The sequence below is a fragment of the Microcebus murinus genome, chromosome 14 (genome assembly GCF_040939455.1).
Source record: "Microcebus murinus isolate Inina chromosome 14, M.murinus_Inina_mat1.0, whole genome shotgun sequence".
NCBI classification, from domain to species: Eukaryota; Metazoa; Chordata; class Mammalia; order Primates; family Cheirogaleidae; genus Microcebus; species Microcebus murinus.
This window is the reverse complement of record NC_134117.1, coordinates 44,121,165-44,138,590: the sequence shown is the minus strand read 5'-3', so window position 1 is coordinate 44,138,590 and position 17,426 is coordinate 44,121,165. Positions and strand designations below refer to the sequence as shown.

Genomic DNA, 17,426 nt, shown 5'->3' with positions numbered 1-17,426 from the left:
TCCACACAAAGTGATTCTTAAAATCATGACATCTTCTCTGTAGCAGCAAGCATTCTGAGCCCTCTGGATAGTAATATTGCAGAGATGGAATAAGGAAGAGCTAAAATGTTGGGAGGGTGGCAAAAGCAATGCCTTTGTTGGATATTGTGCAGACTGGAAGAAAATAATTTAATTGTGTTTTCAACCTCTTTTTCTTCTTTTCAGCTGATGCCTTAACGTCGGTCTTGACAAAAATTAATCGAATAGATATAGTGACTCTGCTAGAAGGACCAATATTTGATTATGGAAATATTTCAGGCACCAGAAGTTTTGCAGATGAGAACAATGTTTTCCATGACCCTGTTGATGGTAATTGAATTTAGTGTTCATATTTATTTAATCATTTGATAAAATTTGAAAGTATAAGCGGATAAGGCAGTCACTTAAAACCAACTAAATTGTGATTTGGTTGACTTAATTTCTCATTTTTACAGCATTTTCTCTGCCAGAGTCTGCAAATAATGAAGTATGAAAGCATAAGTTATCTGAAGGAGTGGGTATTTCTAATATTTAATATGACCAAATGGAAGATAGTTTATTTAATATCTAGAGAATACTTGCTTTTGTCATTTTTAATTTTTATATTAACCCCCCGAAAATAGTGATCTCTCTTATTCATATAATTTTGAGCCATTTTTACCAAATAAGCAAGGTATTGAGTCAAGGTGAAATAGCAAATTACTATTCTGGGACCAAGTATTAAAGCATACACTGAAAAAGTCTAACGTATCACTCAAGTGTTTTAGTTATTTGGTATTATTTTAACTTCATGTGCTGCCATTTATCCTCTGGAACAATTCTCCTTATTATACTGCTTTTTATAAATAATAGATTATCTAATTCAATGAGCATAAATGTAACTAATAACAATTCCTCTTTCACATTAGCTTAATTTATATAGTCACTCTTTTATGTAAATTGGTACATTTTTCAAAGTATTAAGAAAAGCATAATAAATATCTTACCATGTTTTCCAAGATAGTCCTGTCTTATCTTCACAAATGGAAATTTATTCCTACATGAATTTTGAGCAGAAAATTTGATGATGGTGTGGAGGCAGGAAGAAGAGCCAGGGATATTTTTCTACTGTTCCATTTTTAAACTAGCAAAGTTAGACAAACAGTCATTAACTTCTAATTCTGCATATGTTATGTGGAAAAAAAATCTCAAATTCTTAGAAAATTTCTACTTGTTATAGTCAACAGAAAATTTAAAACATACGTATTATCCACATAATGTAAACACAAGTGGTTTCTTATTAAGTTTACAAATACCATGGAGCCTTAGAAAAAGGTTGAAGACTTTGAAAAGACTTCAAAGTCTCTTTCAGGCTTTGTCTTATATGTGAGGCCATATATTGGTAACCAAACTCTTTTTGTACTAGATAAATATAGAATCTATTAATATTATTGGGAAAAATAAGTAATTTTTTACTAATACCTAATAGGTACAATGTATACTATCTGGGTGATGGACACACTTATAACTTTGATTCAAGTAGTACAAAAGCAATCCATATAACCAAAACATTTGTACCCCTGTAAATATTCTGAAATTAAAAAAAAGAAAAAAATTTTAAATGTTTTTTAAATATTTAAAAATCTTAAGAAATTACTCTAATAAAAAAGATCATTAGAACACAACAGAAATAGTCAATGGCCTTGAAAGCTTCATTTAATTTGAACATTTTAAAATCAGAATGTCATTAAAATAAGTTCACAAGGGCTTTTTGTTGCTGTATCTTAATATTTTATATTCCTTGTTTAAACATTTCTTAGGGAAATTTAGGAATGTATGTATGTAGGTTATAAACCTCAGCTAATCTTAGCTGACTTTTCAACAAGATTCTGATTTATAGGTGACCATAACTGAAAAATGTCCACTTACCTATAGCAATTTGAATTTACAGCGACAGCTAAGTTTATATTGACCTCAGATCGATGGAAAAATTAGGGTTTTGTTTTATAGATCAATAATTCAGAAAATGTGCTTCGTTGCCATTTTCCCCGTCTCTCCTCTTTGCTGAACTTTTGTGAAACTTCCTTTCCTCACCATGACCAGACTATTGCTGACTTTTCTCTCTGCTAAAGCAGAAAAATACTTCCAATAGTCCCCACAGCAATGTTCAAAACAAAGGATTAGTTCCCGTCTTCCCTTTTGTGTAGGCTGCATAATAAACTCCATGTTTCATAGCGTTGTTGTGAATATTCAGAGTGCTCTTTGCAAATGGTTTTCCTACTATCTCTGTTGTGTATCATTTCTTTTTCCTCTTGGATTCGTGGCTCTGAGCGGACCCCATCACCAACTTCACCAAGACCTCCATATACACCACAACCCTTTTCATCTCTGTCACATGACACCCACGAACTTTACATGGAGTCTTTTCTACTTTTTAAATCCTTTTCCTAACATCTTTGTAAATGTTTTCCCACTTCTACTGCTCTAAAATCTAATAATCATTTCTTTCCAAAGATTAAATTCATTTTTCTTTGCTGTAAATTTCATGTGAATAAGAATTACAGTTAGGTTGCATTGCTCGTATGTATAGCTCTTAAGTTCTAGGTAATTACAAAAATTGGTTTCTTGTGGCTTGCTGTATTCAGTCTACCACAGTATGAATTTTGCATGCTAAATATAGGAAGATAATAAATTTGGCCATGGAACAAGTATATCTTATATAATGACAACTAACTTTATGTTGGATTAGTTTGTATATTTAAATTATTGTATTATAATTACCAAAATTGATAGAAATAATTGGTATCTTAATATTCTATTTTACTGTAGTTTATACTAGGCTTTTTATTTCATTGTATTACATCTAATTGAACTAAACCAGTAAATTTATCATTATTCTGTAATTCATCATACATTTTCATATCTAATATAATTTTAGTCATTCCATGTGTTTTTGTTTGATGTGTTCTAATTCATTCCAGTCAGTCCAAATGTACTGTCTTCCATAGGTTATCCTTCCCTTCAAGTGGAACTGGAAACCCCCACAGGGTTGCACTACACACCACCCACCCCTTTCCAGCAAGATGATTATTTTAGTGATAACTCTAGCATAGAGTCTCCCCTTAGAACCCCCAGTAGACTGAGTGATGGGCTAGTGCCTTCCCAGGGAAACGTAGAACATTCAGCAGATGGACCTCCAGTCGTAACTGCAGAAGATACTTCCTTAGAAGACAGCAAACTGGAAGACTCAGTGCCTTTAACAGAAATGCCTGAAGCAGTGGATATAGATGAGAGCCAGTTGGAGGATGTATGTCTGAGTGAGTATCCTCAATACCTCGGAAGTTTGGCTGGGGCCCCAAAAGATGTTAAACCTGCAGAGCCATTGAAACAGACTAGAAAAGTAGGAGTAAGCCCTGAGCAGCAGGAGAAAGGAAAATCTGGTCCTGATGAGGAGATGACGGAAGAAAAACTCAAATCCCTATTTGATGACATTCAACTTGAAGAAGGAGTAGAGTCTGAGGAGATGACAGAAGAAAAAGTACAGGCTATTCTTAAACGTGTTCAGCAAGCAGAACTGGAAATGTCTTCAATTACAGGTTGGCAGAACGAGATACCAAGCGGAAACCTAGAGTCCCCTGCTCAAGCTCGAAGAATAACTGGTGGGTTACTAGATCGACTGGATGACAGGTATGGCTGTTTCAAAAAAAAAGGAAAGTGAAACACAGGTTACCTGTTAATAGTTTGTTTTAAATATATGCTTTTTAGCAATGACACTTTCTAAATTACCATTCTAGTTTGGGGATAATACCTGCTTTACAGGTCAGTTCGTTATATTAATCTGGAGAGGGAAAGTAAATTTAAATATAGTTTTCAAAACTATCAGGAACCTGAAGTAAAATTGCAAGACATTTTACTACATGCCAAACATGTATATATTGTCTTTCCTTTAGAAAACTACTCTTTTCCATCTTATTACTTGCATTGTTCTTTTCATATAGTTGGTAATTATTCTTTATTCAAAATAAATAAAAGTCCAAGTCTTTTAGAAACATTTCTATTGTTTCTTAACTGTAAACATAAATATGCTCATTAAACAAACTATTAAAAAACAGATAAAAAAATAAATACAACACCACCACCTGCCAATAACCATCATTAACATTTTGGTAGATTTCCTTTCTTCTGTGTAGAATTTTTAAAATTATAGAAAATGCAGAGAAAAAAGTCATCTGTCCTCCTATACTGGGAAAAACACTTATTTTATATATCCTTCTATTTTTTCTATATGAATATTGATAATTTGAAATATATAATTTTTTACTCCAAATAGTTCCATGATAGATGTTTGTTTATAACCAATATAATTCCCTAATCATGAATCTGGTTCATTTTTATATTGGCCCTGCTCTAGAAAGTTGAGAGTCTAGAGTCTCAGAGACATTGGTTCAAATCCCACCATCATTAGGTATGTATATTGTGACTTTGGATTAATTTCCAAGATCTAAGAACATCACTTTAATCATCTTTAGAAATAAGAATACTATTGCCTTCCTCAAAGACATTTATAAGATTAAAAAAGAAAGCATGTGCCATGCCTACCAGATGACTGATGCAAAAAGTAATCTGTCAATATTTTTATTTACACACATATCGGACTGAAATACATTTTATTTCAGTGGCAACTAGTGGTAAATTTAGGTTGGATGAAAAAACTGATATTTCATAACCATATTTAATATTTTCATATCACTGATAAGCTTCTTGCTCAATAAAAATTCCCTAAGAGGGAATTTACAAAACTCCTTTTGAAAGTGGAGGCATCAATGATTTCTGTATACAGCCTACCAAAGAGACTACTGAAAGAAGAGAAATAGTACTAACTTTGATATCTGGTTGGATAGCGTCACGCAATTTATAATTGCATATCAGGAAATAGACTTTAATATAGGAAAGGTGTTTGTGATTATTAAATGGGCTGAAATTCCTTATTTTATATAGATTCTGCCAGTGAATTATATAGAAAAAAATACTAATGAATCATAGAAGCAGGAAATGCCAGTAACTTTGCTCCTGGTATAAGCATATATAGGGTAGGAGAACTCAGGCAAGCAATGTGGACTGGGGGATAGAAAATTAAACAGAAGTCATAAAGGTGTATGTTATAGGCTCTTCCCAGTATGCTAGGATTGTTTGTCCTTACTCATACAGAATAGGGTGTGCTATTGATGGCTTTGTAAAAAAAAATGTGTTCAGATAATCAGAATCTGATTTAAAAGTACACACACATATGTTCTATATATTATACATATAAAACATTGCACTAATTATTGCCTTCTAGAGGTAATAAAGATACTGAAAATAATATACAAGCTACAAAATAAAATGAACACCCTATACTGAAACTAGTTATAAATTAGAGGGCTATTTAAGAGAACATGTTGGAAAAGATTTTTAATAGTTAAGGGAAAACAATTCTCACAAAGGTGGAAGCAAAAGGTGAGCACCAACATGCTGATCACCACTGAGATCAGCAGAGGAGAGGTCAAAGGTAAAGAAGGGTGAGAGTCAAATAAAGGTATTATGATTAGAAAACTGTAATGGCAGGATTTACAATTGAAAACATACAAAGAACTGGCATTTGCAGTTCTTGGGGATGCCACAGGAATTCCTTTTGTTCTTTGTCAGGAGTTTTTTGTTTCTTTTTAACTAGTGATTTTGAAGGCATTTTGAAATATGCTCTTAAGATTGGTGGGGTTGGGACTCTAGGTATTTTATGTCTTCAGAAGTAGTTAAAAGACATGGTTGTTAAAACTTTAGAGCTTCTGAAGCCCATTTTCAGCCACATGTTGCCATTATAAATTTGCACATCTTATCTTTTGCAGCCCTGACCAGTGTAGAGATTCCATTACCTCATATCTCAAAGGAGAGCCTGGAAAATTTGAAGCAAACGGAAGCCATGCAGAAGTCACTCCAGAAGCAAAGACAAAATCTTATTTTCCAGAATCCCAAAATGATATAGGGAAACAGAGTGCTAAGGAAACTCTGAAACCAAAAATACACGGATCTGGTCGTGTTGAGGAACCACCGTCACCACTAGCAGCATATCATAAATCCCTGGAAGAAACCAGCAAGTTTGTAATAGAAGAACCTAAACCCTGTGTGCCTGTCAGTATGAAAAAGATGAGTAGGACTTCTGCAGATGGCAAGCCACGGCTTAACCTCCATGAAGAAGAGGGGTCCAGTGGGTCTGAGCAAAAGGTAGGTCCTCTGGTCATCCAGTTAGCTCTCATTTAAATTGCAAGTACTGATGCTTTGCTTCTTTTGATTAATCTTGTAGCACTGGGCCCAAGGTTCTTTACTATTTCTAAATTACAAATGTATGAAATTGTAGCACTGACGGTGGAAGTAAAGAAAGTACTGAGTAAAACATGTGCCATTTGATCATACCTTCATTCATTGGGTAGGACAAAGGATTATCTCTTTAGTCATTTTTCAGAAGGGAAAAGAACCACAGAGATGTTAAGTAACTCCGCCCACTTTCTGACCCTTTCTGGTTTGCTGGCATAATTTAACCCTTTGCACTCGGATGTTGAGTGTGACTCGACACGGTTAGCAAAAATTATAGAGATTAAAATTACTCTTTGAATGTATCAATAATTTGAAATAGTAAAAAATCCAAATAAATAAGTTTGTATGAAAAGAAACTCCAGTTTTTTATTCTACTGCCACGCTTTGTAAAATCTGGGGTATTTAAAAACTTAAATCCCGAGTAGAATAAAGGAATCAAGAAAAAAAGCAAGTGAGTGCAAAGGGTTAAAGAATCTATCACACCTGACCCATTTGAGGTGTGTTTTAAAAATTGAAGAGACACAGTTCCCAAGCCTAAATGTGGTGGGTTGACAGCCGTTAGAAATGTAAAGTTAAGAAGTATCATTTTTATATCTAAGTTGATAATTGTTTTAACATTTGTTTCTAATAATTTAAAAACCTTACTGTGATAGATTTACGTGTACTTTGTACTTATGGTTTTGTGGTACCATCCAATAGATTTTTTTTATTCTTTGAGGTTTACTATTTTTAGATGTTAAAAATATTTTAAATGGAAATTATGACTCATAGATGGATAGAAGAATAAAAATCAGCTCTATTTCCTACATTTTTTTTTACTGCTTTTTGCTCTCTCATTTTTTGTCTCTTTTCATAAACTATGGAATAGACATAGAATTGAGAGTTATACAGATTTGGAATAGTAGTACTTGGAGTTTTCCCTGAGACATATCTTGTTCCCTTAGAAGTATTTTGGGAGAAGAAAGACAAGTCTTTTCTAAAATAATAAGTTCATGAGTAGTTTAAGGTTTAGAAAGACACAATAAACTCCCAATCACTCAGGAGCTATTAATTGAATTATCAACTAGTCATATCCTTTCCTTTTCCCTTCTTTTGACAACTTTCCTACTAGTTAGAAGGGGAAAATGAGAGGAAGTAAAATGAATAATTAAATATCAACTGAATCAATGGTTTTTCTGTTTTTCTTTTAAGCTTTTCTATTTAAGTTGAGTCTTTTTTAGGCCTTTTGTTGACTCATTCCTGATGTGTGGTTTTGAATATTGATTTCTATCTTTCACTTGACTCTTAGTGTATTTAAGCAGTATGAATTTGGATGGAATGTCTCCTTTTAAAATACTATATGTTCTCTTCTAAAACAAGCCCACAAAATATAGGGAGAAACAATAACAATGATAATTTTCCTGTGAAGATTTATTCTACAAAAGCCTATTAAAAATCAACATAGATGTTCCAAAGGCAAATTACTGTACAAATGTAAATAAATTCTGCTGTGTGCATACATATTGCTCATTGAGAAACTATATTGGCTATTGACATAATGAGGTTGAAAATAAAGTTTTTAACCTTGAGTAGAAAGTCAGCTGAGTTCATCAATAATGGAAAATAATTGCTAGTAGAAGGCATTTTAAAGAGTTCTTAAAAATGCGTTTGTGCCTTTGGTATTTGGTCACCAGTCTTCCTCTTACTACACAAAGACTTCATGACCTTAAAAATCCATAATAAAGCTTCTGGAAGATATGAGCCTGACCTCACAAGAAATCCAAAGATATGTAGGATGTATTTTTATGGCTATACCATAGTATATTAGCAACCTACTAGGTTATCTGCTGTGTGATCTCAGAAAACAGCCCCCTTTTTATCCCCTAAAAAATCAGGTCAAAAGTCCGGGTGCGGCTCTTACACGGATGACTGCCTGCTGTTACAAGGTAAAATTCTGCTATTTTCCACGTGACACATGGCAAGAAGTACTGGGAAAATTCCATTTGTTCTCCTAGTTTCCCTCTTTATCAATTCCTAGAGAATTCTCTAAAAGGAATCCTGATCTTGAGATTCTGCTACCTACCATCTTCTCTCTACCCTTCCCTTTCAGGTTAGCAGAGACCCGAGGGAGAAAGTAGAAACTGAAACATTGGCCAAATGGCCACTTTTTCATTATGTAAGGGGCTGGTCTCAAATGATGCTTTGGAGGATTATGGTATAATTGACATCTAGATTTGTTGTTAATGTTTACATTAACATATGTTCTGCTCTTGAATTTACCCAAGTAAAAATCTTTCCCCAATTTAAGATTCCATTTATGGATAATTCATATTCAGTTTTCCCTTTTGCCATATCCATCCCATTAATCCTGGGTTGATGATGAGTAATTCCTTTCTTTCATCAACATGAATTCCATTTACCTTTTCCTATGTTATTGAACCATTTCAAGGACTTCCTTCCACAATACTTAGATCATTCTAAGTGTCCTGAATTTACTGTCCTTTTCTGAAAATTTAAAAATGTAATAGGGAACACTGAGTTCTCAAGTCCTTACTCCTTGTAAAGAAATTGGCTGCTATTTCCATTTGAAATCATATTAGTTAGTGGGGTATTTTGTTCAGATGAAATTTCCTACAAAGTCATGGTAGGTATTACTGTAACATTTTTAAATACTTGTGAAGTTTACTTTTGATGAAAAAAATAGCCTCATTTATTATCTATTCAACTGACATTTCATAAAGCATTTTATCTAACAATTATACTTATTTTTTTTTTTTTACTATTTTCACAAGTATTGCTATTCATTTTTCCAATGAATGGCAATTATAACTTCTATCTCCAGGACTATTAGATTTGAGGTAACTAGTGAACTTAGAAAATAAAACACAATAAAAAAAATTATTATTTTCAGATTCTACCACTAAAATTTAGAACTAAAATGACTCAGTAAATATTCTTCACCATGGGCCGGGCGTGGTGGCTCACGCCTGTAATCCTAGCTCTCTGGGAGGCCGAGGCTGGCGGATTGCTCAAGGTCAGGAGTTCAAAACCAGCCTGAGCAAGAGCGAGACCCCGTCTCTACTATAAATAGAAAGAAACTAATTGGCCAACTGATATATATATAAAAAATTAGCCGGGCATGGTGGCGCATGCCTGTAGTCCCAGCTACTCGGGAGGCTGAGGCAGAAGGATCACTCGAGCCCAGGAGTTTGAGGTTGCTGTGAGCTAGGCTGACGCCACGGCACTCACTCTAGCCTGGGCAACAAAGCGAGACTCTGTCTCAAAAAAAAAAAAAAAAATATTCTTCACCATGGTATTTAAGTAAAAGCTAAAGATATTTTTCCTTTGAATTATGAACTATTTGCCACTTGGTAGTTTTTACTGATTCTTACTCTTCTTGCCTAAAAATTAATATTTTGTGCAATAACTGTATTCTTGTTTGTTTCATAGTCTTCTCAATTCTTTTAAAAAAAAGACTTCTAGTTTTCACATGTTTATGCCTTCATTCATTTGAATAAACTCTACCAATTATGTGGTCCAAATTATAAGGTTATACATTCAAGGCAAATGAATATCAATTTAAAACTAGTTTTAAAAGAAATATAAATATGAATGTTTTTTCAAACTAATAGTAGTATGCAGTGGTGTTTTTTTGTTGTTGTTGTTTTTTTAAGAGATGAGATCTCACTCTGTTGTCCAGGCTGAAGTACAGTGGCATGATCCTAGTTCACTGCATCCTTGAACTCCTGTGCTTAAGCTATCCTCCTGCCTCAGCCTGCTGAGTTGCTGGGATTACAGGCATGAGCTATCGCACCCAGCTCAGCATGTAGTTTCTGATGTAAAAAAGGCTTTATAATTATTTTTAATAATTTATAACTTAATGACCTTGATCTTTGCATATATATATATACACACACACACAAAGTAATTTCATTTAGAATTCTGCTAAAAAATTTTCTTCCGTTTAAATTTTTTTAAAGATTCTCACAAATATACATCATGATTTTCCTTAGTGGGCAAGAAACAGCAAGTAAATGTAATTCTCTCTTGATTTCCCTTCTCAGAATGTCTTTTTTTTTTAAGTGTGATGGTAAAATTATACTAAAAATGCATTTATCAGGACTTGAAAGACAGTGAAAGTGGTTCAAGTTCAGAGGAAGAACGGAGAGTCACTACCAGAGTTATTCGCCGGCGTTTGATTTTAAAGGTATCCTGTAGCTGGATCATTATGGGACACTGCTGTATTATTAGAAACTCCTTTATTGTGGTTTTGAAATGTCAGCATGCTTGATAATGAAATGGCTCTGTATGTGTTTCTTTGCACACTTGAAAGCTTATGAAAACAACCAAAAAGGAAAAGCCGTGTTGCATGGTACTAAGTATTCTGTGTAGGCCTCTTTGACATGTGGCAGTTGTAATTTTATCTTAGAATTCTTGGAATCTGTATCCTGCTTTCCTTGGAGAAGTGTTATATGTGTGAACAAAGATTCCATCTTGGTGAGAAAGTAGTTCATATCAAACGAAATGCTCAATTGAAACCTCAAAGACTGTAATGAGGTAAGAAGTAAGACAAGGAAGAAAGAAAATTAAAAGGCTTCCTTCTCAGTCTCAAATTCCTACTGTCTTAAGAATTTTTAAATGGAAAGTAGTTTTCCATAATCAATCAATGGCTGTGATTTTGAGGTTTTACAGCCTGGCAAGGATGTATGTGACATAATGTTAATCAAGCCAAAAATTCGGAAGGAGGTTTTTAGCTTTACTAACATACCAAAAACAAAAAACCTCAAGCTGTATTTTTAAGTGTAGGAGTCAATTTTACTGAAAATGAAAATTGTAATTCCACCCTATTACAGCACAATTTGAAAAGCCTTTAGAAGCACTGACCTTATGCGTGGTCAGACCTAGCAGAATGTTTTTCCCAGGCTGCCACTTGTCTTCATTACTCTAACTTTAGAAAGATCTTTCTTGATATTAGAATAATCGAGTGCAGAGAACTAGAAAGCCATTTTCAATGCATATACTTTTGAATGTGATCCAAACAACCTGAGGTTTCTTGGTTAGTAGCTCTGGAAAGAAAGAGAGGAAGAGAAATATCTACTGAAAACCATTTATCAAAGTTATCATTCAATCTTTAAATGTCAGGAGACCCAGTAAAAGAATAGAAAAGTTGGCTCAGGTATCCAAAATTTCTTAATCCTGCTGCTTTGTACTTTTCATGAAGATCAGATGAAAGAAGAGAAAGAAACTCTGCCAAATCTGCCCTAATACAGTTTTTGTAAGACTCTGGAAACATTAGAGAAGAAAATAAATCCTTGTCAGAATTTTCAGTTATCCCCCAAATCAACTAAGCTCAATAGGGTGCTCTCAGAAACACATGAATCACTTTGAAAATTCCACACAGGCAAGCCAAATTACTTATTGCTATCTAGCATATTTGCAAGTATTCAACCTGCTATCTATAAAATGCTCATAATCAGTCATCTCACACTTGTTCTCTGGGATGGGGGCTAGGGGGAAACTACTTGATTCAATTTTCTGAAAGTGTTAAAGCTCTTTGAGTATAGGAATGACAAAACCTGAGCAATGTCTTCAAGAAATGATAGGGTGAAACATCTAGAAAAAGCACAACAGACATACTGTTTTGCAACTTACTTTTTATGCTTAACATATGACATACTCATGTTATCTACCTCATTCATTTATAATAGTTACCCATTATAGAAGTCAACCCCTATCTAGAACAGAAGAAAACAAACATAATCATGCAAAAAAATGTGGGCTGCAGGGGATAAGTTTTTCTCTAAAGACGACAAAAACAATAACAACATTAAACGCTCCCCCCCAATCAATGAGGGTTATTTCTTTTGGTCTCCTAGAATTCTAGACATGCATCAGCAAGATAGGTTTTAAGTAATTTTATTAGAGTGAGTTATCTATGTATCTGAGCTTAACATATAATTATATGTTAACATATTTATTAAGAGCTTAAATTTAAAAGACCAAAATATGCTGTGATGTTATAGGCTTCCTAATTCTCCCCAAATACCTACTTCTTAAAGTTAGTGTAATTTTAGAGAGACTGAGTGGAATCAGAGAATGGGTTTTATAACTGGAGAAAGCATTGTAAAAACAATGGAATCATTCACAAATGAGCTTTGAGAAATGTCTTTCATAGGTGATGGAGAAACCAAAAGCTAAAGAATATTTGTAATTATTATCAGAAGCTATAGTTATACAAAAAAAAAGCTTTATAAGTTACATATATAGAATTCTTTCTGGTTAATATTTTTCTGTTCAAATTTTTGGGGCAATTGAAAAGAATCACATTTCTGTTGCTTTTCTCTTTACATATTGCTATCTTTGTAATGTAAGATCAATGTGACATGGGAATCATCTTTGTCAAAAACATAAAATAAAAATGTTAGGACCTGGAGAGGTCAACAAAACTAAAGTTACACCTTTTCCTACATGACAAAACTGAAGATTGGAGATGAATTGATTTGCTCAAAATCACATAGCAGTAGCAGCTCTGGGACCAGAGCCTTCTCCCTATCTCTCTAGAGAAGTACTTTGTCCACAGTACTTCACAGGCAGCCTGCCCTCTGTATTGGCAGGTTCCCTGTTTACAGATTCAACCAACCATGAATTGAAAATATTCAGGGGAAAAAACCAACATTAAAAAATACAAATAAAAAATGATACAGTATAACAACTATTTACACATCATTTACATTATTTTAGGTATTACAAGTAATCTAGAGATTATTTAAAGTATACAGGAAGATGTGTGTAGTTTATATGCAAATAACGTGCACCATTTTGTAAAAGAGACTTGAGCATCCTGGAATTTGGGTATCCTTGGGGGTCCTGAAACCAATCCCCAAGGATACTGAGGAGTGATTGTATTTCTCTTCCAGAACAAATAAAAAAGGAATACCGTTTGCTAGACTAAATCAGACATTTGGCTGTTCAGACTTTTCCAGTGGCACAGAAGGCAGCATTGGGCTGTCATTGCTGGAAACTATTTGATGGGGCTGGAATGCTGGGAATTTGACCTACTTTGTGGATGGTGTCCAACCCTGAACTGAACTAGCATAGTTATACTGTTTGCCATAGTAATCCCTCTAGCACTTAATATCTCAGAACTGAAAACTATTTTGGGGTTGTTCCATCCCTCCCATAGCTAGCTTTTGCTGGGAAGTATCTTCCAAAAGAAGCAGTAGGTGTGCTAAGGATTGGATTGGCACAAGTTGGGCAAATCTGTTTTCTTAGCAATTTGTATAATAAATGGGGTAAAAGTATAATTTTACAAATTTTCTCTTTACTTTTCATATATGGATCCATTCTCTTTTTTTTAAGTTTTTATTTTTTATATTTAATATTTTCCAACCCCTCTGGAATGAGTGAAGTTAACAAATTCTCCCATTTGTCATGGGACTTTTAAAATTTTATCAGCATATTCATTGATTTCTATACCATTTGAAAATACAGTGGTTTCAAATGCTTAGAAGCAATTAAAGTTATTAACCAGTCCTATGAGTCTGTTTACCTTATTTGCTTAGCAAATCTCGTGACTGTGAAAGTAAAAACTTTAAATCAACTAACAACAAAACTACTGTTGAAGTTTGATGATAAGATTAAAATAACTGAATTTTTACTCTATAGTACAACTATATTTTTATTTCTATTTCAACATTTTTATTGAAATTCTTTCTAAATAAGAGTTTACATGTATATTTGCCACAAATCAAACAATTCAAAAGTACATAATGTTCTATTCACTCATTCTATTTTCCAGAGGTAACCACTATTCACAAGCTTCAGGTTGTTTTTATACACATATACCAATATAGACAGTATAGGTACAAACAAATCCTAGTGGATTTTTTAGAATATAAAAGTGGGTTATATTATACATATTGCTGCATAACTTGCTTTTTGCACACTGTATCACATTCATCCTATTTATGGAAAGTTCAAGTTTTAATTTGTGCATCAAAGCAAATTGGTACATTTCATATTATTCTTTCATTTTATTAAAAATTTCAAAGAGAGAGAAATAAAAATTATAAAATGCAGTGCTTCTAGCAGAGCTGTTAGTTTTCATTAAGACAGACACCAGAAATGAAAATGTAACACCATACATGCTGTAACTTTCCTTTAAAATAGGGGGAAAGTTGGGGGGGGGAGGGGTTGCCAAAAATGTCAACAAGACTAGGGGAAATTTTGTTGACCTGAAAGTATCCAAAACTGTTTTCAAGAACTTCAGAAACTAGAGATTATTCTCTCTCACTGAAGAGTGGCCCCAGAACTCTCTCCTGGGTAATGCTTGGTCCCTAATATATTTGACAGAATCAAAGATGGATAATTTTTTTACAAACATACTCCTTACTGTCTTTCCTATCTATCTAATCCACTCCCCCAGTGTAGTGAGTTTCTACATAATCAACTTACTTTGGCCTTATTAAAGCAATAATTGACTATATTTTATGGCCATTTAGGATAAAGAAATGTACATTTACCTTTACCTTTAATTATATATAAATAGTATGATTTTCAGTATGAAACAATGAAAATCCTGACATACCAGAATAGTTTTCAATAACCTATATGGCTTGTTATTTTTAAGTAGGGCTTTTTTTTTCCCTAAGACTATTAGTCCAAATCAGTATTCTTGTATGTATTCTCTATGCTTATAAATATACCTACTTTGTATACCTTTCAGAGACTGTCTGAACAATTTAAAAATTAACTGGCACATTCTGCACAAAAGCACCCATTCATAACATATCCAATAGGATGCTCATTTTCTGGATTTTCCTGGGATCCTTTAATCGCTTAGCATTCAAAGGGCTAGAAATTACTAAGAGCTCAAAAAATGTCATTCATTCATTTTAAACTATAGTAAAACATTTCATGACATTCTATTGGCTTTTTTGCTGTCTTTATGCCTTTACTTTTAAAATTATGGGTTTTGTTCCCCCAAACATATGAAACCAACGATAGGAAACATGATATTCCCATAAAAAACTTGATGTACGTTTTAGGTTCATTTAGACATAAGAGAGGGAAGAAAATTGGGACAATGTAGAAGTCTTAACTGTGCTAATTGAGACTAGTCATAAGATTTAGGATGAACTAAATAAACATAAGCACCAAGAAACATCTTGTTTTATTTTCACCCACCTATACCACAGTGAGGTAAAAATGAGTCATATGTCCCACCCATTGTCATGACCTGTGCACCCACCATCTCTAAGAACAGAAAGCCACTTTGTAATGAAAGAAAATGAGAACAGAATTTTGTTAGCGAAACAATAGTGTTTTAGTCTTTATTCTGTCATTTCAAACCAGAACTGCCTTTCAGTTGTGACATAAGGCAATCATAGAATTTTCTCACCATTATCAGAGCCACTAACACTGAAAAGGTTAGATTCTTGGCTCTCTCAGGAATGCAGCTGTCTTTGTGGTGATTGGTCATTTTTCTTGGAAAAATCACATCTGTACACTGCACTGTAACATTATCCACCTCACCTTTTCAAGAAGATGTTTGACTAACAGGTCAGAAGTCCCTGAATATTAGCCAACACTTAAGATGTTTATCCTTATTCCCCAAAACTATAAGTGGCACAAATCTGGAGTTGAACACCAGTGAGGAAGGTAATGTAATGCAGATACAGTCCTCTTTCTGCTGAGTGGTTTGTCTTATTATACAATCAGGGAGCCAACAGAGAGATCCTAAGGAGCCATCTAAATCCACCAACCTGCCTACAGGCAGAAAAAAATATGAGCCTACCCTAGAGAGTTAAGAATTTATGCCATTTTTTAAACCCATCAGAGGGAGATCTTTGACAGTTTCCCCTTTATAAATCAGATAACAGTCACCAACTGAAACATATAATCTCAAATTCCTTTGGTATTGATTTTATCTCTTTTTTGGCCTATGGCAATGGAGATAATCAGTCATCATATAAGACCCTTTCACTACTCTCAGGCTACATACTACATCAGACATAGTTATTCTCACTTAAGACCTATGAAAGGCACAGTCTAAAAATAGAATTGTCTCTGCGCTCTGAACTTTTCTCAGAGCCTATCAAAATGTGTATATATTACCCTTAGTAAATGAATTTTTAAATAAAACTAATATGAATGACAAATATTATGCCCAAACTAAGGTACTGTCTTAATTCAAATAAGATAAAACTCAATGCACAAAAATCTCTAGAGATTTGGTAAAACTAATGAAGAAACGCTGTGCTCAAAGTGAGATGACTGAATCAGAGCTCTAGTCATTAGCTAAGAGTTTTTTCTACAAATGAAGCCTTTTGGTTTATCAATGTGTAACTACATTCTGTAATTATATATTTTCACATTCTTCCTTCTTGGAGTTTGTTGCTAACCATCATTCTTGAGGTTTAATGCTTGAACGTTGTGGACTGCTCAATAACCATCAGTGAAGTCATCCTTTTCCCCTTGGAATGGAGTAGCAAGTAGAATGTACAAATTCTTTTTCTACAATTCCAGAGCATGTGTGGTGTTTGGAGTGGTGTGGAGATTTCTCCATCTAGTTAGTATGTTGCTAATCTCTATGCCAAATCCTTTAGGGAGAGGAAGCAAAGAACATTCCTGGTGAATCTGTCACAGAAGAAAAATTTACTGATGAAGAAGGCAACCTCATCACCAGAAAAGTAATCATCACTGAGATTTCATGCTTCTCTTGGAACTTAGATTTTCTGCATTAAAAACAGTGCTATTTTCTGTGCTATAGCGTTCGCCTCTTGAAACAGAAAAATCTCTACTTTTCACTATTGCTTCCTACAGATCACTCGGAAAGTAATAAGACGAATTGTTATCCCACAAGAGAGAAAACATGATGACGTGGTAATGGAGAGGGACTGCCAAGGAGAATGTAGAGGATAAAAGCTTGTGCACTCCCTAGAAAATACTGCTAACAGGCTGGCATCTGCAGTGTGGCAGTTTGAAGTGTTTGTTGCTTTTGGCGTCTTATGCATTTGATCAGGGTCAAAGAAAAAGACTCTTCTTCCTAACACATACTTTTTTTTTTAACTGTCTTCAGGGTTTTCATAGAGTTAAATTCA

General features: G+C 33.9%; 1 protein-coding gene across 13 annotated transcripts in view; it reads left to right on the top strand.

Moving 5' to 3' along the window:
• Positions 1 to 17,426, top strand: part of ANK3 (ankyrin 3) — a 325,335-nt gene that overhangs the window by 298,098 nt on the left and 9,811 nt on the right. For 9 of the 13 annotated variants that reach the window (XM_076010011.1, XM_076010010.1, XM_076010009.1 and 6 more), the window contains 3 exons: positions 205 to 348; positions 3,594 to 3,684; positions 5,880 to 6,255. In XM_076010011.1, the coding sequence (XP_075866126.1) occupies positions 205 to 348; positions 3,594 to 3,684; positions 5,880 to 6,255 (611 nt within the window). Of the gene's footprint in view, positions 1 to 204; positions 349 to 3,005; positions 3,685 to 5,879; positions 6,256 to 8,219; positions 8,271 to 10,444; positions 10,532 to 16,931; positions 17,016 to 17,148; positions 17,209 to 17,426 lie in introns of all 13 variants that reach the window. The other 4 variants (XM_012762808.3, XM_076010017.1, XM_012762809.3 and 1 more) reach the window with 2 other exon arrangements.